Source organism: Orbicella faveolata, unplaced genomic scaffold, assembly GCF_042242905.1.
Source record: "Orbicella faveolata isolate gen_17 unplaced genomic scaffold, um_ofav_v1 contig_26, whole genome shotgun sequence".
NCBI classification, from domain to species: Eukaryota; Metazoa; Cnidaria; class Anthozoa; order Scleractinia; family Merulinidae; genus Orbicella; species Orbicella faveolata.
The window spans coordinates 9,616,589-9,636,207 of NW_028301554.1; the positions used below are offsets into that span (position 1 = coordinate 9,616,589).

The 19,619-nt window shown below is 38.8% G+C and overlaps 4 protein-coding genes across 6 annotated transcripts in view; 2 read left to right on the forward strand and 2 right to left on the reverse strand.

Moving 5' to 3' along the window:
- The window catches only part of LOC149108086 (uncharacterized), a 95,951-nt gene extending 92,781 nt beyond the window's left edge, over positions 1-3,170 (forward strand). Inside the window, exon 5 of the mRNA XM_089295561.1 lies at positions 2,487-3,170. The gene's annotated coding sequence lies outside the window, so the exon portion shown is untranslated. The remainder of the gene's footprint in view (positions 1-2,486) is intronic.
- On the reverse strand, positions 1,780-5,396 carry LOC149108091 (nephrocystin-1-like). Of its 3 annotated transcripts, XM_089295609.1 has the most exons (5): positions 4,603-4,922; positions 4,240-4,352; positions 3,827-3,900; positions 2,628-2,744; positions 1,780-2,292 (listed from the first exon to the last, which is right to left on the reverse strand). In XM_089295609.1, exons 1-5 carry the CDS (start codon positions 4,629-4,631, stop codon positions 2,278-2,280), a joined length of 348 nt encoding a protein of 115 aa, XP_089151735.1. In that variant the 5' UTR covers positions 4,632-4,922; the 3' UTR covers positions 1,780-2,277. The 3 variants fall into 3 exon arrangements, with proteins under 3 accessions (XP_089151735.1, XP_089151733.1, XP_089151734.1); XM_089295607.1 differs by lacking the exon at positions 1,780-2,292 and having other exon boundaries at positions 2,553-2,744; positions 4,603-5,396; XM_089295608.1 differs by lacking the exon at positions 1,780-2,292 and having other exon boundaries at positions 2,553-2,744; positions 4,607-5,395.
- A 3,017-nt stretch (positions 5,397-8,413) lies between these two features.
- On the forward strand, positions 8,414-10,825 carry LOC149108092 (uncharacterized). The gene has a single exon (XM_089295580.1). The coding sequence runs from the start codon at positions 8,523-8,525 to the stop codon at positions 10,128-10,130; it is 1,608 nt and encodes a 535-aa protein (XP_089151706.1). The 5' UTR covers positions 8,414-8,522; the 3' UTR covers positions 10,131-10,825.
- Positions 10,826-13,073: 2,248 nt separating this feature from the next.
- LOC110064403 (uncharacterized) overlaps positions 13,074-19,619 on the reverse strand; it is a 36,616-nt gene continuing 30,070 nt past the window's right edge. Inside the window, exons 18-22 of the mRNA XM_089295562.1 lie at positions 18,631-19,092; positions 18,192-18,403; positions 16,095-16,135; positions 14,718-14,814; positions 13,074-13,924 (exon numbers count right to left, since the gene is read on the reverse strand). Coding sequence (XP_089151688.1) covers positions 13,744-13,924; positions 14,718-14,814; positions 16,095-16,135; positions 18,192-18,403; positions 18,631-19,092 — 993 coding nt within the window. The 3' untranslated portion in view covers positions 13,074-13,743. The remainder of the gene's footprint in view (positions 13,925-14,717; positions 14,815-16,094; positions 16,136-18,191; positions 18,404-18,630; positions 19,093-19,619) is intronic.

Below are 19,619 nucleotides of genomic sequence, written 5' to 3' on the forward strand. Positions count from 1 at the left end.
GTTAACAAGCTGTTTTCCTTTTTTTGGTCGCGGTGTTTTCTAAAAGAAATAGAAAACATGTTCACCGTGTTACTATCGAATAATAGAAACGCTCGTAAAAGTTTGGGAGAACTCGAAAAAGCTGTGGAAACGCTCGCCTGCGGCTCATGTTCCCACGGCATTTTTCGTTCTCCCAAACTTCCACTCTTGTTTCTATAACTTGATAGAAACACGGTACACGTTTTTTTATTTCTTGAATAGTAAAATGGTGGCGAAAAGTAATCTAAAATGTGTGAGTTTTTCAAAGGGCTACAGAAACCGAGTGGTTTTTTATTTGTTACATATTGCAAATGAAAATAAAAAGAAGTATTATTTATAAAGACTATAAATTTGGGGCTCTCCATCGTATTATTTTGTGGAGTTTTATTCTTAGTTGCAAATGAAAAAGAAATAAAAAATAAAAAAACACATAAGGCATTTGCTGTATTCACGTGGATCACGTGAGGGAAGACAAGGGAGAGATATAGAATGAACTCACGGAGTGTAGGACGCGCCCTTTTTTTCTATGATCCCCTCGAGTCGTCGAAGAAGTGAACTAGTTATCGAGTCCCGCAAGGCCAAGTTGCACACAGATCATGGAGGTTTTAGTTTCGCTTGGGTGAAAGTACTTTTCACTGTCCTGAGCTTCCCTGATTTGACCTTTGGTAAAAGCCAAAATTAAAGAACAAGAAGCTATTTCTCAGAAAGAAATGGTGTTTCGTTTCCGGAAAGGTATTCAAAGTCTGAGAAAGGCCGGGGTTTTGATATCTTGAGCATGAGAAGTCCTGGGGTGAGGGGGATATGTGCTAATGCGCCAGCTTTCTATCACGAATGCCGTTCACGAATGCCGTTCTCTGATTGGCTACGCTACTCACTACTACTCTATTCTGTGAAAGATAGTGAGTAGTGTAGCAGCGTTCCCTTGTTAACAAAACGACGGCCGATTCTCCGCGTTTTCGAAATGTCTGCGAAGAGGATTTAGATTAAGTTTTGAACGGCTAGTAGATTTATACTAAAACATTTAGATTATTCGCTCTCGCTTTCTATCGCGTGATAGTTGACTCGGACTGTGCCTTCGTCAACTATCACGCGATAGAAATCTGAAGCTCATAATCTAATTATTTAATAGAAAGACGATTTTTAACTAATGAGCGCGCGTATTTTCTTAGGACTGTTTTCCAGTGAGCAATAGTTTGCGGACGGGGTCATTTTGATTGCAATGCAGTCACGATGATACGTTTGTATTTAATTTCGATCAAGTTTTGCTTTTCTTTGTTGTGTATTGTAATGTTCTTAACCTGTTTCATATTTCACTTTAGTTGTTTACTTGAGGGCCACTAATTTCTAACGGAACTGTTATGTGTAGACTTAGGGTAAATAAAGTATATTATTGCTTTTATTATTACATACTGTGGTCGCTATTTCTTTTCGCACTGGCGAAGAATCCAAAGTTCAATCTTAAAGTATTCCATTATTAATATGATCTGCTCACGCAAAGAGCAGATTAGTAAATGCATGCTTGGAAGGAATGCATGATTTTCAGGAGTGCGCGTCTGTTAGTAAATCTTGTAATTTTGTCTTGCATATATGACAAAAACCCAGAAAACACACTGAGGAAATGCGCGCAGGAACACAAAATGTGCACAGAGCGTAACACACCAGAAAACGCGCTTCAACAGGGGTTCAAAATGTAGGGAGGAATGCACAGAACTAACGGACCAGAGGAGGCAATTAAGAAGTCTCGCCACACCCAACAAAAAATGCAGAGGGTGTAGGAACTTTAATTAACGACGAAACACACGATAGAATGCATTAGGCTCGCATTTTCCAACTGGACCTGGTTATGACAGGTTTAAATATTTGAAATGCTTCAAGCTATGGAAACGTCACGTCGCCTTCCTCAAGTGAACACTGAGTGTTGGTTGTCACGAGGTCTACATTGGGGGAGGTCACGTGAAAAAATACATCGGTACAGGAACACGGTCTCGATTGAGGGTTAGGGCCTGGCACCGGATTTCAATCGCCTCCTTTATACTTGTTCCAATGTCAAGTCGAGATAGTGCTTCACAAATTGCCTGCGCGGACAGTCTTGTAATAAAGTTTGCTGTAGTACGCCAAGTAACCGTGTGTTCTCAAGTGTCAAGTTGCCGCAAGTTTTGATAAGTCGAGAGTGAAGCGGTCTGCATTGAAAGGTTTGTTAAGTCTATCAGAAGAGAGTAAACTTTCTAGAGCAGTTCGTTTGTACCAGTGGTTAAGAATTCAAAGAAGCCGTTCCTAAAAAAAGAAAATAAAAATAATAAATGGTTCTTCTGTATGATTCAATATGGCAAGGTAAACAGGCTTGCCATACGGTCTGATTCAAAAATTTTCAGCGAAAACAACTTTGATTGTAAGCTTTTCTGATCCAATTCAAATTACACTCAATACCATCCAGTTATCTGATATATAATACTATTTTTTTCCAACAGGAGAATTTGAGATCCTCCTATTCCCTTCATGCGACAGAAATTGGAGTTTTGGGCAGCATTAAAGAGTTAACTGACATTTAAAGCAACCAAGAAGGAAATAAATACATCAATAGTTTGAAACTGAGAAGACAATGTCCTCACCTTTTCTCTTTCGTCGTTACCCCAGATGTACGGTGGCAGTTCAGCGGAACTTAATATTGGGAAAACACTGTCCATGTAAACCTCCCTGAAGAATCTCCTCATGTGTGACCCGTCCCTCTAAACAAAACAACAAACCACCCATAAGCCTCGTTCAATGTATCAATATTTTAACATGGCTCCGAGGCTTTCGGGTAATTGTAAATTTTTAAGTTTCTTTTGTCTCTCAATTCCCAAAAGAGACTTGGATACAAAGAAAACAAAACCAAATATAGAACGCCTCAGAGCTATGCTAGAATATTGATATATCGAACGTGGCCTATTGTTAATGAGGACAACATTTTAATATTGTATAATGTTTAAAATAAAGAAAAGCATTAATATCTGTAGAAAACAAAATATCTGTAAAAAAAAAATCAACATCTGTAGGGGTTCCATGAAAGAGAACGTTCAGAGTGAAATACTATTTAACAGCAGGGTAACAGTAGTTTCTAACAAAAGAAATTGAATAAGTTACAAAATAAATTGACTACATCTTTAATTTAACTTTCGTTTGTTCTTCTCGTCCCAGCAGCGCTGTCAAAATTAAAAGTATGGTAATGCTCAATGCAACTCTGGCAAAGTCTTACATGAAGCGGCATTTAATTTTCAATATTATAAATTATATCCTTTGAAATACACGATTTTAAAATTGGAGACTTTTAAGGCGGAAAGTGACGATATTACAAACTCTTAAAGTTGCGCTCTTTTGGCCCAAAAAATGTCTAGGGGAATGGGTCTAGTTGAGTCAAATCACAGAGCAGGGCAAATCACCACAAAACAAAGCAAAACAAAACAAAACAGAACAGAACAGAACAAAACAAGAGCCGTGAGGCAAAGAAATACAGGTATCGACTAAGAGAAAACAATAAGGGATAAAAGTTTAAAACTTTCACCAGAATGGCACATTTGATTTCTTAAAATCCTGTCACAAAATCGCACTTGATGAATTGCAGCCTACTTCTATCCTTGTAATCTTGTACTTTTTCACGAGAATTGCTTGTCTTACTTTGGTCTGTAGAATCCTTTAACCAATTTGCTTGTATAATCACAGGCATTGGCAGCATGACATGGAATTTTGGAAGGATAATTTGCAATAATCAGCCGGGACACTTCCCCTTTTACATTGTTAATGTGTGCTCACGTGATAGCCACGTGTTTACCTTAAGAGCATCCATGACGTCACTGGTATAAAGAATTTTGCGAAATGTCGATATCACAGCATCCGTAATAAAGCCTGAAACACGAAACATAAACACGTTTCAGCAAAATGAATTGCATAAGTTAAGCTTTCTTTGTGCCTGCTGAGAGATTGCTATGTTTGCTTTATTTAAACGGAGTGAGAACCAATTATTTCCTCGATAATAAGAAAAAAGTCAAAGGTCTGAGCAAGAGGCTTTGACATTGCACATGCACACAGAGCATTCAAATAATAGACTGTTTTCGATAATGTTAAAATTCAGCTTGGAAGTGAGTCCTAGAGAACACAAACAAAGGAAAATGAATGACATGTTTATTCATTTATTTTGTTTGTGTCCTCTAGGCCCCACTATCAAGCTAATATCTCGACAGTGACCTGCAACTTGTGAGTCGCGCCCTTCATCCATTATAACCTCGGTCAGCAGTTGCCGGTACAAAGAAATGGATTGAGCGTACATGTGACATGTTAACAAGGTGTCCGGTAACATGCTACAGAGATACAAAATAGCAACTTATGAAATATTGTCACTGGTCAATGACAGCAAATAGAGAAGAGTAAAACAAAAAGCAGAATATTGAGATGAAAACCTGGATTATCATGCTTGCATTGATACATCATCATAACTCAATTCGTCTCCCCACCGTCCTCCCCGTCCCCCCCCCCCCCCCAAAAAAAAAACCCCACATTTTTCAGGCTGAGTCAAACTGGTGTTAATTTAAAAAGAAGAAAAACGCATACATACAAAACGATGGGACTTGCTCGTACATATCTTTTTTTTTTGGTGTGGAATCAGCTTTACTGTCAGTCGTGGTTGGCGATTAGAACGAACAACTTGCTGGAAACGGAGAAAAAAAACAACAGGCAGAAACGATGACAGAACATGAAAAAACAAAGAAACAATAATAAAACTAGCATGAGAATTTATCGGCTCCTTTCCAAGTTTCATTCAGGGAAAGAGAATTTGTCAAGTCGATCAACTTGAGTTAATTTTATTTAACTCACACAAATACGTGAAAAGAGTATTACAATGAATCATTTACAATTTAAATTACACATGCATGATAACAACTATAAGAAAACAATAAGAAGAAAATACGCGCGCTGATTGGTTAAAATCGTATTTCTATAACTCGATGGAAACACAGAACTAGCACGAGCTATCGACGTAACGTAATGATGGCGCGAGCAACGAGAATTTACATTTTGATAATCAAAGTTAACAAGTTGTTTTCCTTTTTTCGTCGCTGTGTTTTCTAAAAGAAATAGAAAACATGTTCTCCGTGTTACTATCGAGTTATAGAAACACTCGTGAAAGTTTGGGAGAACTCGAAAAAGCTGTGGAAACGCCCGCCTGCAGCTCGTGTTCCGAGAGCATTTCTCGTTCTCCCAAACTTCCACTCGTATTTCTATAACTCGATAGAAACACGGTACATGTTTTCTATTTCTTAAATAGTAAAATGGTGGTGAAAAGTGATCTAAAATGTGTGAGAAAACATGTACCATATTTCTATCGAGTTTTAGTATAAATCTACCCGCGTACTATCACGAATGCCGTCCTCTGATTGGCTACGCTACTCACGTTCTATTCTGTGATAGATAGTGAGTAGCGTAGCATCGTGCGCTGGAGGCCGCTTCTTTGTGTTTTCGAAGTGTCTGTGAAGAGGATTTAGATGAAAGTTTTGAACGACTAGTAGAGTTATACTAAAACAATTAGATTATTCGCTCTCGATTCCTATGCGTGATAGTTGACTCGACGATAGAAATCTCGAGCTCACAATCTATCTATTTAATAGAAACACTCGTGAAAGTTTGGGAGAACTCGGAAAAGCTGTGGAAACACTCCCCTGCGGCTCGTGTTTCCACAGCATTTCTCGTTCTCCCAAACTTCCACTCGTGTTTCTATTAAACAATTAGATTATGAGCTCAAGATTTCTATGCGTGATAGTTGACTCGGCGATAGAAATCTCGAGCTCACAATCTAATTGTTTAATTAATAGAAACATTCGTGAAAGTTCGGGAGAACTCGAAAAAGCTGTGGAAACAGGAGCCGCATTTCTCGTTCTCCCAAGCTTCCACTCGTGTTTCTATTAAACAGTTAGATTATGAGCTCAAGATTTCTAGCACGATAGGGCGAATAATCTAATCGTTTTGGTATAGATCTACTAGTCGTAAAAAACTTTATCTAAATCCTCTTCAAAGACACCTCGAAAATGCCCAGAAGTGCCGTTATATATCACCGAATAGATGGTGAGTAGCGTAGCCAATCAGAGAACGGCATTCGTGATAGAACGCTAGTAGATTTATACTAAAACTTGATAGAAACACGGTACATGTTTTCTATTTCTTAAGCATTGATAGCAAAAATTCAAAATAATTTACAATTTTGATATTAAAAACGAAAAGAGCTTGAGAAAATAATTATTATTATTTTCATCATCATCATCATCACCATCATCATCATTATTATTATTATTTTTTTTTTTTTTTTTTTTTTCACGCCTGACTTCGTGGTGTACGTATGGACTTTTGTGAGTGGGCCAAAAGTTGACTTTATTTTAATTTTAGAGCAAAATAAGAACTCTGAGCTCCTCAGTAAGTGATCAGAGTCTACTTTCCCCCTACAATATCAATGCACTGTGGAGCAGAAGAGTGATCAGAATAAAGAAATTCGTCAAGTTAGAGATATTGCCTTGATTTAATACTAAATTCTCAGAACTTACGTTAACAAAAATGTATCGTGATGAGTAGCGAGAATAGAAAATAAATTAAAGTACTAATCAAAGATTATGAGGGTGCGTTCGACGCCTTCACTTTAATGCCTTGAATGGTTTCATAAGCTGACTTTCAACCCGGCTTTCAACTACTCTCCATTGCTAAAATCAACATTTTTTTATCACCAACCGAGGTTTTACGGACAGACATACCATAATGACAAAATCCATGACAGTATTTTCCTGTGGTTTTCTGGTTAGCAAACAGAGGTCCCCTCTATAAACTATGACTTAAATTGAAAGGCCGCGTGCAAGAACGTCTTCTAGATTTTTTGGCCATTTTAAAAGTGCTCAAAAATAGCTGAATTTTGGCATGTAGGCTTCGTTGTACCTGAGAAACATTGCTCTGAATTTTTTTTGGCTGGGGCGCTCTTCGTTCTCGAGAAATAACGTATGCAAAAAGCTCAGTTTTCCAAGCGGCATCTTTTGGAGATCTTTTGTTGAACAAAAAACAAAAGAAACCTTATTATTTTGTTGAACAGCAAACAGGCAGACTGTTTATAGTGTATTCCACTGAATCTTAGCTGTCTTAAAGTCAAAGGAAAATATTATATAGAGCGGAAACCTGGGAACAGATTGTTTACATCGGTTATTGTGACGTAAACACAACACGTGAATCGATCGAGCGGCAAACGAAATACCATCGAACGAAAAAGAGATGTGCCGCATTAGAGCTCTGTCAACTAATATCTTAAGCATAGTGTTAAAGTACCTTGTGTGCCTGCCTGGTGGTTGAGAGGCATCATAAAGCCTCGATAAACCCGTAAGTCGTCAGCACGTTTTAAAGAATCAAAATGTGTTCTGAAACTTCGAAGGTAGCTGATATACCGTAATCGTGTTATCGGCGTTCGAAGTCAGATCGAGCCAGGCAGCAAAGTCCAAGAGCAGTTCTTGCCCAAAAAAAATACCCTCTCGTGAGTTGTGGCCCATTTGCCAAGCGTTGCTAGTGTCAAAGTTTGGAAAGCGAGAACTGGTTTTTGAGTGATAAAATTTGTCTTGTATCGACCGCCATGTTTTCCCGCGCACGAGGTGTAAAGACCCTTCCCGGCATGCATTGCGATCACGCTCTGCTCGCGTTTCTCGAACTGGTAACTAGATTGTTTCGGCTTTTTTCATTTAAAGGTAATAACGGCCAACAAGTAGCGATCGATTGTAACATAGATCTGTGATCCAGGTTGAGTTGATTTTATTTCACATCGGCATGATTTGTAGTGTTTTGAACTTCTGGGATCAGCGGACATGCAGATGTATGGAGACCCGTACGTTGCGCAGAAGGGTTAATTTGTTAATCTGTTAGGCGATGCGTGACATAAAGCTACGATCGCGTTTGTCGAAAAAATATGTATTTATCTCGTGATTTTTAGCCATTTAAGACGTTGCTGTATTTGGAAAAGTGCTTATTTGATGTTTATTTGTTCAGTGCAGATAATCATTGTCCCAGATAACCAAAGTAAGTTCCAGATGTTAACACTATTTTCCGGCCGCCATAGTTTACCTATTTAAACCTGAAATCAACATTTTTGAGCTTATACGTTGCGTGAAATTAACATTTTGCTGTTTTCTAAGTGAAATCAACATCCTTTCCGTCACGCGTTACGTGAAATCAACATTTTTACGTATTTAGACTTGAAATTAACAATTTTTAGCTTATAAGTTGTGTGAAATTAACATTTTGCCGTTTTCTAAGTGAACGCTTTCAAAACAACATTGAGTCACGCAAGCAACATATCACGCAAGCAACATATCAAAAACCTGTCAAATACGCAGCTGACAGACGAGCAAATTACCCTGCTATCCCGTGGTTTGAAATTCATTCCTGCTCCCGTGACAAGAGAAAACACTATCAGGCGCCAGCTACTCAATGACTTCAGTCATTTTGCCAGAAGAATGCGCCTTAAGTACATATTTCACGGTCACGACAAAGAACCTCATCCTTTCCACGTCAAGTCAGACTGGGACCCACCAGTCCAGCACTCAGTTGCTCTAGAAACTTTTCTAGAAGAAGTCAAATTTGACCTTGCTAATATCAAATTGAACAGGCCGAGAGACAACCTGTCACAGGGAGAGCGAAATGCTCTCAAAGAACTATCGCGTGACAAAAACATTGTACTAAAGAAAGCCGATAAGGGTACCACAACCGTCATAATGAACAGAACAGATAAACTTAACGAGGGTCAAGTCCAACTTGATGATATACACAACTACCGGCCCCTAGACAAACCTATGGTTGACACCACGGCCAAAAAAGTTCACCGATTGATTCGATCACTACTACAAGAAGGCCACATAGACGAAATGACGGCTAAATGGCTCTCCCTAACGCCCGACCCTCCACGAATACCAGTGTTTTATACACTTACAAAGATTCACAAACCGACACCTGTTGGTAGACCTATTATATCAGGGTGTGACGGTCCTACAGTAAGGATCTCATCTTTTGCTGACCACCTTCTTCAGCCGATAGCACAAAAACAAACCTCGTATCTTAAAGATACAACAGACTTTCTTAACTTCATCGAAAAGACTAATCTGCCTAAAAACACCATTCTTGTCTCTATGGACGTCACCAGTCTCTACACGAACATACCACAGGAGGAGGGTATTACCACTGTATGCGAAGCATACGAAGAATTTTACCAGGAGAACCCTCCTATTCCTAGCAGGTACCTAAGAGAAATGCTAAGTCTGATTCTACAAGAAAACTCGTTCCAATTCAATGGAAAAGATTACCTCCAAACTCATGGAACAGCCATGGGAACGAAAATGGCCGTAGCTTTTGCTAACATATTTATGGCCAAAATAGAAAAAGAAATACTCAGACAAAGCTACACAAAACCCATTTTTTGGAAAAGATACATCGATGACATCATATCCATGTGGAACACAAGTAGAGATAAAATAGAAGACTTCCTTCTAAAGGCAAACAGTTTTCACCCAACGATAAAATTCACGGCTGAAATCTCAGAAACTGAAACTACATTCTTGGACACGAAAGTGTACAAAGGTGACAGATTCAATAAGGAATCTATTCTTGACGTGCGAACTCATTTCAAACCTACAGAGACCTTTCAATACACGAATTTCTATTCGTGTCACCCACCAGGCGTCACGAAAGGCTTTATCAAAGGAGAAGCGTTAAGGCTTCTGAGAACAAATTCCTCTCAACTTATTTTTGAGGAAAACATGAGTAATTTCAAAACACGCCTGCAGAATAGAGGTTACCCAGCTAGAATTGTAGAAAAACACCTTTCAGAGATTAAGTTCTCTGATAGTAAAATGTCACTAGCACAGAAAGACAAAACCGCACAAAAGAAAATACTGCCCTTTGTCACACAATACCACCCGGCGTTGCCTAACCTAAAAGACACACTACTGGGGAAATGGCACCTTATAGATAATCACCCGCTACTGAGAAAAATCTTTAAGGAGCCCCCCATCATCTCGTATCGCAAGGGAAAGTCCCTCAAAGACATCCTAGTTAAAGCTAAACTATGAAGGCTTTATTACTTATTCATCCGCGAACGGCAGGAGTCGTGCAGGCTTGTCAACACTTTTATCACGAAATCAGCATTTTTACCTATTTAGACCTGAGATCAACATTTTTGAGCTTATAAGTTGCGTGAAATTAACATTTTGCTGTTTTCTAAGTGAAATCAACATCCTTGCCGTCACGCTTTAACGTGAAATCAACATTTTTACCTATTTAGACCCGAGATCAACAATTTTTAGCTTATACATTGCGTGAAATTAACATTTTGCTGTTTTCTAAGTGAAATCAACATCCTTGCCGTCACGCTTTAACGTGAAATCAGCATTTTTACCTATTTAGACCTGAAATCAACATTTTTGAGCTTATACGCTGCGTAAAATTAACATTTTGCTGTTTTCTAAGTGAAATCAACATCCCTACCGTCACGGGTTAACATGAAATCAACATTTAAACCTTTTTTTGACCTAAAATCGACATTTTTGAGCTTTTACGTTGCGTAAAATTGACATTTTGCTGCTTTCTAAGAGAAATCAACATCCTTGCCGTCGCGCGTTAACATGAGTCAACATTTTAAGCACTTTTGACCTGAAATCAACAAATTTGAGCTTATATAAGCTGCGTGAAATTGACATTTTGCTGGTTTCTAAGTAAAATCAAAGTCCTTGCGGTCGCGGCGGGCCGATCTTTTGTTATAATAAACCGAGGCGAGACTTCGACTTATAACAAAAGGCTTGGCTTGGCTATTATAACAAAGGATCGGCTCTGTTTATCATAACAAAGGCCCGGCTTCGTTTATTTGAAGGACTCGGCGGGAAAAGGGCGTCAGGTATTTTAACCAAAGGTGAACTTTGTCGAAAACGCTCCAAATTTCGCATGCAGTTTCGTTCAGGTATGTTAAGCAATGTCCTGTAGTTTTCGCGCTAAAGTTCGCTTCGTTCTCGAGATATTGCGTATGCAATAAACCACTCGGTTTTTCCAACCTGTGTGCCTTTTTTGCATACGTTATTTCTCGAGAACGAAAAGCAACCCAGCGAAAAAAACTTCAGAGCAATGTTTCTCAGGTGAAACGAAGCCCACATGCCAAAATTCAGCTAGTTTTAAGCACTTTCAAAAATGGCCGAAAAATCTAGGGGACGTTCTTGCACGCGGCCTTTCAATTATGCTATTATGTTGTAGTATCTCAAAGTGTAGTTCTGGAAAATATCCATACCTCCCCCACGGAAGGGATTTTTTCTAACACCTCCCCACCCCTCTGGAAATTCCAGTAAAGCTTCATACAGTTCTTAAAATTTTTTGGTCTTCCAGAACACCCCACCCCCCAGGAAATTCCACTCCCTTCTGTGGGGGGAGTGTGGATATTTTCTGGAAATGCACAATAAGACTGTAAGAACAGTTTTTCTGTTGTTGTTTTTCATTTTTATTTTGTGTGATGTACATGTACTAATAATAATAATAATAATAATAATAATAATGTAACATTACTATCAGTCTGTTATGACCTCTATAACAACTGGCTTTGTTTTCAAGACTAATATGCATAGAGTTGTTTTATATCAAATATCATAAAACCAAAACCAAAGTAATGACAGGGGTCTCATTAAGGGTGGGACACCAGGCAAATTGACTGGCTGTAAGGACAATTCTGCCCGTCTGTTTTGACCATCTCCAGGAAAATTTTTCTTATAAAAAGTTCAGTTCAAAAAGTTTTGTCGGCCAGTGAGAACTAGTTGCCCTCCTGTTGAAAACGTTAATGAAACCCCTGAATGACTTTATTAGCCAATCACAAAGGACAACGACCATGCCAAGAACCAATCAAAACTCCAATGAATACATGTAGCCGACATGAAGTGCAAAAAAAACAATGTGTACGGGTGCACGTGAGTCACATTGATTTTAGTTTCATCTGTGATATTTGGATGAAAAAGTGGTGCAAGGTTTTGAAAACAATGAATGGGAAGGCTGTGTTTTCATCAATAAAACACACTGGGGTTACTATACACGGCCAAAGTATTTGAATAAACAGTAGAACTATGGTATAGAGTGTTAATGTTTTTACATTTCCGAAACACTTGATTCCAAAGACGAATCAAGAAAAGAGGAACTTGTATCAGACAATTCTGAGGATGAAGAGTCTAGTTTGTAAACAGTACAGCAAGGAGATTTTACTGGTTCAATTTGGGGGCAGGTAGGAGGCATGGCTAACCCTAACCTGTTTGCCTATTCCCAGAAAGTGCACATTATCTGATAGTTTTTTATCGGCTCATTGTGTAGCCTGTGTACATCCACTCAAAAAAATCGGGGAGAAGGAAACTGCTGTAAGAGAGGTTTTAGGTCTTCACTTAATTAGTAACAGCCACTTAACTGACAACTGACAAATAGACAATCAAAATTTGAACTGATAACTGACATTTGCACCCCTCCTCCCCACCCCCTCTCCCTCCCCCATTCAGACCCTCTTATTTTGCCAACACAAGGGCTTTTAACTCCTGTCAGTAATTCAAGTTGTGCTAAGGCTTCCAGTCTGGCCAAACTGTGGAGAGATATAGTGTGGCCACTGTTTTTAAATGATAATTCCCGTTTCATCTACATAATTATGTACATGTGTAGATTCCAAGCAGCTACAGTCATGCCTGCTGTGAGTCAGACAATGTGCGCAACACCCTTGTTTTTCTTAGCCTGCTCACAAGTAGTTTGCTGATTTCTGTTTTTGCCTTTCCCGCGTCCTTTCTCATGTCTACCCACTGTTTGTTAACATGTGAGTTCACTGTTGTTCCGGCAGCTGCTCTGCACTGTTCATAGCTGCGTTCTCCGTCAACATTATACAAATTACTGCAATTGTCCTCGGCTATTCCAGTTCCCGCATCGGTTTGGTTCCAGACCTCACACCAGTCCACACATGATCAATGGCGACCACAACCACAAACAAATTAAGTCAGATTCAACACAGGTAACATTAACTTACATTTTAATATATTTAAGCTTAAACATTGGCAGGCAATTAGCTACAACAAGATGTGTAGCAGTCTCAAATTCAGCTTTTTATCCTTACTAATGTCAAGAGCCAACTGGTTAGGCAACCAGCAGCTAGCAATGTTAACAAGATTAATGTGCCTCCATTTTCAAGTTCAGGTTCTTGTACCGTACACAACTAGCACATCGAGGCATACGTACATGTTTTAAATTATTTCATAACTTAACTTGTTTATGTTTAAATAACTGTCCTTGATAGAACTGCTGAGACAAGAAAAATCTGACAAGGGCTAGCTTCCTTTCTACCTTTCCCGCCTCCTCCTTAAGGATGTTTTTTTTTTTTCTTTCTTTCTTTTTATCTCAAAATTACTTCTCGTGTATTACCAACATTTTAAGACAACACTGAACGGATATGAGATAAGAGGTGGATAAGCAAAATTTTTATAATTTTTTGTTTGTAGTATTTGACGCAATATGGTTATCTGCGCAATTCTTGAGTTTGTCTCAACTGGATCTGTCTAGGATTGAAGTCTGGATTACACGCATATATAGTCTTTTTTTTTTTTCTTTTTGAAGTTAAATATAGCCTTTTAAAGTTTAAAGTTCTCGTCTATAGTGCATTATCCTGTGGGCCTTTCTGTCGTTTTCTTATCCGCTGTGTTCATCAGCTTTAGCGGGCACGTTGTAGTAGGAGTGTGACTCATCATGCTTGTCCAAGTCACAATATGGTACATCCTTCGTCATGATCACCTCCAGTCGGTCAATCAACTCCGAGAAACTGGGTCGAGAGGATGGATCTTCATTCCAGCACTCAGACATCAATTCATATCTATCATGGATAGAAGATGACAAAAAGTTAAACAGCTGCATTGCGGAACAAACCCGATCAATCTACAATATTTGTCAAAGCCAACTTGAAATACGTTACAACGCCAAATCAGTTTCTCGACATTGTATAGGTGCGTGGAGGGCATGCAAGATGCACAAAAACGAAATGTTTAAATAAGGATTATCAAGCTTGCAACCTCTTGATCAAAAATAATGTGAAATACACATGTAGTAATATGATGTACAATAACCTGAACCAATGCCGACTCAAAATCCAAAGAAGAGTTACTTGATGGTTATTTTAATTACTGGAGGGTTATCCCGTGGCTGAGCCAATTATTTTCACACAATAACAAAGTTATTATTACTATTACAGTAACTCCTATTTGTTTAGAGCCCCTCTAGACAGCAATTCTATACTCTTATATGACAACAATAAACTGCAATAATCAGGTTTTAAAATAAATCTTATGTAAATTTGGACGGATATAGTTCAGATCCTTTGTATATATTTAATTTAAGCCACTGTATGTCCATAACATTAGTTGTTCGCATATTGCGAAGTGTCCGCAGTTTAAAAACGACAATGTTCCTCTACGGTATTCGCGGTCTTCATGAATGGCTGTTCTCTACTCTTAGTAGCAGCATTACCAGTTGTTTATAAACGATATAAATATATATTTAAGCGAGCCACACGCATTCCAATTTGTAAGTTCTGGATAGTAGCTTGTTTTCAAGTATCAGCCCTATTTCGAAAGAGGGACAACTGATCTCAACGCAATTCAGTTACTTACACTTCATCACAGCACATGTCAGGCCTTTCCATGCGATAACCAGTCTTCAAGAGTCGACACAGCTCCCGATTGGTTAACGTGGGATACGGCACGCCTCCTGAAATGCATCCAAAGAAAAATAAGCCGTAAGAAAGTAAGTTAACCGTAAGTGTTACGTGAGGAAAACTGAAATGAATTCTCGCCTGAACATAAGAAAGTAATGACTAATTTCGCAGGCTGTCATTGAGTTTTGATGCAGCCGTTGCATGTAAGTTATCACCCGTAGCAGTGAAATACGTGGCCCACGGCCACGTTCCGAAGACCCGAAAGGGCCTGAGCATCTAGGGGGGGGGGGGGGTCTGGGGGCATGCCCCCCAGAAATTTTTTGAGCATGAAACCCCTAGAAATGCATTTTTCTCCTTTCTAGGGCATGGCAAAATGGCAATTTTTCTAATCAAAAATGCTGATAAAACAGAGTGATAATATGTTATAGTACATCATCAGCAAATAGTGAAATAACATCTTTGTTGCACCAACCTATGCAAGTGGTCCTTATTTTAGTACTGTTTGTTTTTCACAGTGCATAATTTCAAATTCATGCACCTTAATTTACAGAGATCAAATGAATAAAGTTACAAAATATCTCCAACAGACTTGAGTGTTCCTTGTTTAAAAAAAAACATAAATGACAGTCCATAGTCAGCAATATGGTTTTATGTTTGCTAACAGTTATAATAATTTGTTATTATGGTCAAATGCATAAAACAGGAGTGAAACCAGAAATAAAAATTATAATAACATCTCTACATTACCAAGCTATCTTACCATTAGAGGAGCTCAAATAAGCTGGATCAGACATTGAACATCTCTTTCCGTTACAGTGGTAATAAGAATGAAATGCTTTACCATTTCTAGACTCGGGAAATTTTTCTTCCACTCTTTGTAGCATAATACTCAGTTCTACAGGCTGCCCACGTGCGGCTGAAGTACTTGCTGTACTTGAAGCTCTGATCGCTGGTATTTGTCGACCGCCTCGACCGGCTGTTTTGCAGCAGCGCATTGCGTAATAAGTTTTGCTGCTTAAAATGGCGTCTAAATGTAATTCACGACGATTAAACAAACTGAAAGTTCATCTCCAGAGTAAAATATAAATAGTAGAACCAAGGAGGCAAGACACCAAGAAACAGTTATGTTTATTTCAACAGGGAAATGTTTAAAAATAAATTAGGTAAGTGTAGCATGTTCGTACCATCCATCGACATCTTCACCCGTAACATCGAGTGAACTCAGCCGTAACAGGTGTTACGGGTTACGGCCCTTAATGACAGCCCTGTTTCGGAAAAAAATAAAGGAAAAAGAATGTAATGGAAATTAAAAAAATATATTTCTTTAACTTACCCATGGTGGCCATTTCCCAAAGAAGTATTCCAAAGGACCAGCTATATGAAAATAAAAAAAGAGATCAAGAAACGTTTTGTAATTACTGTACATGTACTCAACACAATTAAGATTTTTAAGTCTTTCTCTTTTTAGGCCATGTAATTATAATGACAAGCCGCCCACGAGCAACTTCTACGCTTCTTTCCTGCCCTCGAAACTTCTCGACGATACATGCTAAATCCTCGAAAGAACAAGTTGTACTTCTCCATGTGTGCATCTGAGGGTTAAGAAAAAGGCTTTGCCGTCACACAGAAAGAGTGACTTACACATGAGTTTTATAAACCTGCCAGCCAGCGAGCCATGCGAGCCAAGGGGCGAGCCATGCGAGCCAAGGGGCGAGCCATGCGAGTCATGCGAGTCATGCGAGTCATGCAAGCCACAGTACAAATGTTAAGAATTTTTATGTTACATTTATATGCGCATGAGAACAAGAGCAAAAGCAACGGAACAAGATGAATAAGATCGCAATATTAAATTTTTGCAGCGACTACACAAACCGTCACTAAGGACATTTTTTGAATTAGCCAATCAGAACAAGAACAAGAGCAACGGAACAAGATGAAAAAGATTGCAATACATGTATTAAATTCTTGCAGCGACTACACAAACCGTCACCAAGACGTTTTTTGAATTGGCCAATCAGAAGCCAAGCTGAAAAAATCAAATAGCTACAAATGTCTCACAATGCACGGAAAGCCGATAAGGGTACCACAATTGTCATAATGAACAGAACAGATAAATTCAACAAGGGTCAAGTCCAACTTGATGATATACATACCGACCCTTCGACAAACCTATGGTTGACACCACAGCCAAAAAAGTTCATCGATTGATTCGATCACTACTTCAAGAAGGCCACATAGACGAAATGACGGCGAAATGGCTCTCCCTTACGCCCAACCCTCCACAAATACCAGTGTTTTACACACTTACAAAGATTCACAAACCGACACCTGTCGGTAGACCTATTATATCAGGGTGTGACGGCCCTACAGAAAGGATCTCATCTTTTGTTGACCACCTTCTTCAGCCGATAGCACAAAGACAAGCCTCGTATCTTAAAGATATAGCAGACTTTCTTAACTTCATCGAGAAGACTAAACTGCCTAAGAACACCATTCTTGTCTCAATGGACGTCACCAGCCTCTACACAAACATACCACAGGAAGAGGATATTACCACAGTATGCGAAGCACACGAATAGTTTTATCACGAGAACCCTCCAATTCCTAGGTATTTAAGAGAAATGCTCACTCTGATTTTACAAGAAAACTCGTACCAATTCAGTGGAAAAGATTACCTCCAAACTCATGGAACAGCCATGAGAACGAAAATGACCGTAGCTTTGGCTAACATATTTATGACCAAAATAGAAATAGAAATACTCAGACAAAGCAACACGAAACCCTTCTTTTGGAAAAGATTCATCGATGACGTCATATCTATGTGGAACACAAGTAAAGACAACATAAGAGATTTCCTTCTAACGGCAAACAGTTTTCACCCAACGATCAAATTCACGGCTGAAATCTCAGAAACAGAAACTACGTTCTACGTTCTACACATAACAAAAATATGAAACAAAGAAAAAAATTCGTCCAACTCAGGGCAGCCATTACTATGACACAAGACTTGGCACGATGTACAGATGTTTAGAGCATTTTTCATATTTGACGCACTAACAATAGTTCTGGCAACCCAAGCGAGATTAGGACTTTTTCTGGGAATATTTCAATTTTAGGCACTTTTGTAGGGAAAGGGAAAGAGAGAGTACCCTAGGAGCGAGGTTGTACCGTTTATACTCGTCCCCAGGGTCATCTCCGCTTTCAAGATGACGAGCGGGCGGTTTATAGCGGTAGTTTAATTTAGTGATAGTCAGGCGCTAGATGTTTCTTTGTGAAATGATCGACGACCTCCCAGACCGATCGAAGAAAAAAAAAATACTCGCAAAAATGGCTCGCATGACTCGCATGGCTCGCGTGGCTCGCATGGCTCGCATGGCTCGCACCGTGGCTCGCATGGCTCGCTGGCTCGCAGATTTAGCAGACCCCTTACACATCACTCTTGATGGTGTAAATGCTGTCATTAATTGATTCTGGGGCCATCCATTTCACAGGAAGCTTCTTTGTATTCTTTCCATTGTACACGTCCTCGTAGATTTCTCGCATCAATCCAAAGTCTGACACTTTGACTCGGTTATCACTGCCAACCAGAATATTACGAGCTGCAAGGTCACGATGAATGAAGCCTTTCTCTGCGAGATGATTCTAAAAAATTTTGAAAGAATTATGATTAAAGATTATGATTCTTTTTTTGCTTTTTTGTGAATCACGTATTAAAACTTTGTTTGAGATTACCAATAAACGAGGCATGCAAGACCCATCTCAGTTTGAGATGATTTGTTTACAAAACCTTTCTTGTGGAGGTCGAGAGTCACAACTAGAAAGTATTTTTATACTTTATCTCATTTCGAACTGGCTATACTAATACCTACCATTCCCTTTGCTATTTGCCAAGCAAAAGAAAACAGCTTTTGAGTGGTAAAGCCGTCTGCTTCTTCGTCGTTATCATCAATATTTTCAGTCGATATCAATGTGGCCGCATCGTTGCTGTTGCCCTGTGATGTCGATGGTATCGACATCTCTTCCATGCTTTTCTGCTCCAGAAAATCGTTACATTTGCCTTCGTCAGGGTCGGCGTCATCATCATCAATATTTTCAGTTGATATCAGTACAACGGAAGCGTTGTCTTTTCCCTGTGATGTCGTTGGCACTGATAGCACTGCTATTTTTTCCCGGTTCAGAAAAGCATTGTTTCCTTCCGCTTTGTCGTCGTCATCATCACCAATATTTTCTGTTGATTTGAATACGGCACCAGCGTTGCTGTTTCCCTGTGATGTCGATGATATCGGCATCAGTTCAATGATTTCCTGATCCAGTGAATCATTGCTGTTTTCCTGAATAAATAAGGCAAGAAAAAGAAAAAAAACAGAACATAACCTAGCAAGTAATGGTAGTAAACTAAGCGTTTGTAAATTATTACGTTATTGATATTTTGGGAAGAGAGGGAAGGATAGAAAATGTGGCGCTTATTTCAAACCTAATGTAGCGTGAGTTTTTGGTGAGTTGTTAGTGAGTTTTTCTTATCTTGATTGGAAAACATTTGTAGTAATATGTCGAAGTTGTTGTTTTTCTTTTCAGTTTTGATTTTGGTATCAATGTTTGGTTTTTTACATTTCTTCCACTTCTGCTTTAGCTTTAGCATTTTTAATACTTCATCATACTCGTAATACTTTTTAGAATATATCTAATAATTTTGATTTTTACTGCCAGTTTGGCTATGTTGACCTACCTGATCTCATCATATTTGGCACATGACCACCAATGAAATAAACATTCGTGGATACTTTACACATCATTTAACTTTCATTGCCATACATAAGTACATGTACGTTTGCAGATACATGTACTAATCCAAACAATA

Coding starts and splice junctions, on each gene's coding strand:
- LOC149108091 (XM_089295607.1), bottom strand. CDS start 4,631: ATGTACGAGCAAGTCCCATCGTTTTGTAT. Junction 4,353..4,602: donor CAAGTCCCATCGTTTTGTAT/GTATGCGTTTTT, acceptor GTATCTCTGTAG/CATGTTACCGGACACCTTGT. Junction 2,745..3,826: donor ACGTCATGGATGCTCTTAAG/GTAAACACGTGG, acceptor TGTTTTGTTTAG/AGGGACGGGTCACACATGAG.
- LOC149108092 (XM_089295580.1), top strand. CDS start 8,523: ATGCGCCTTAAGTACATATTTCACGGTCACGACAAAGAACCTCATCCT.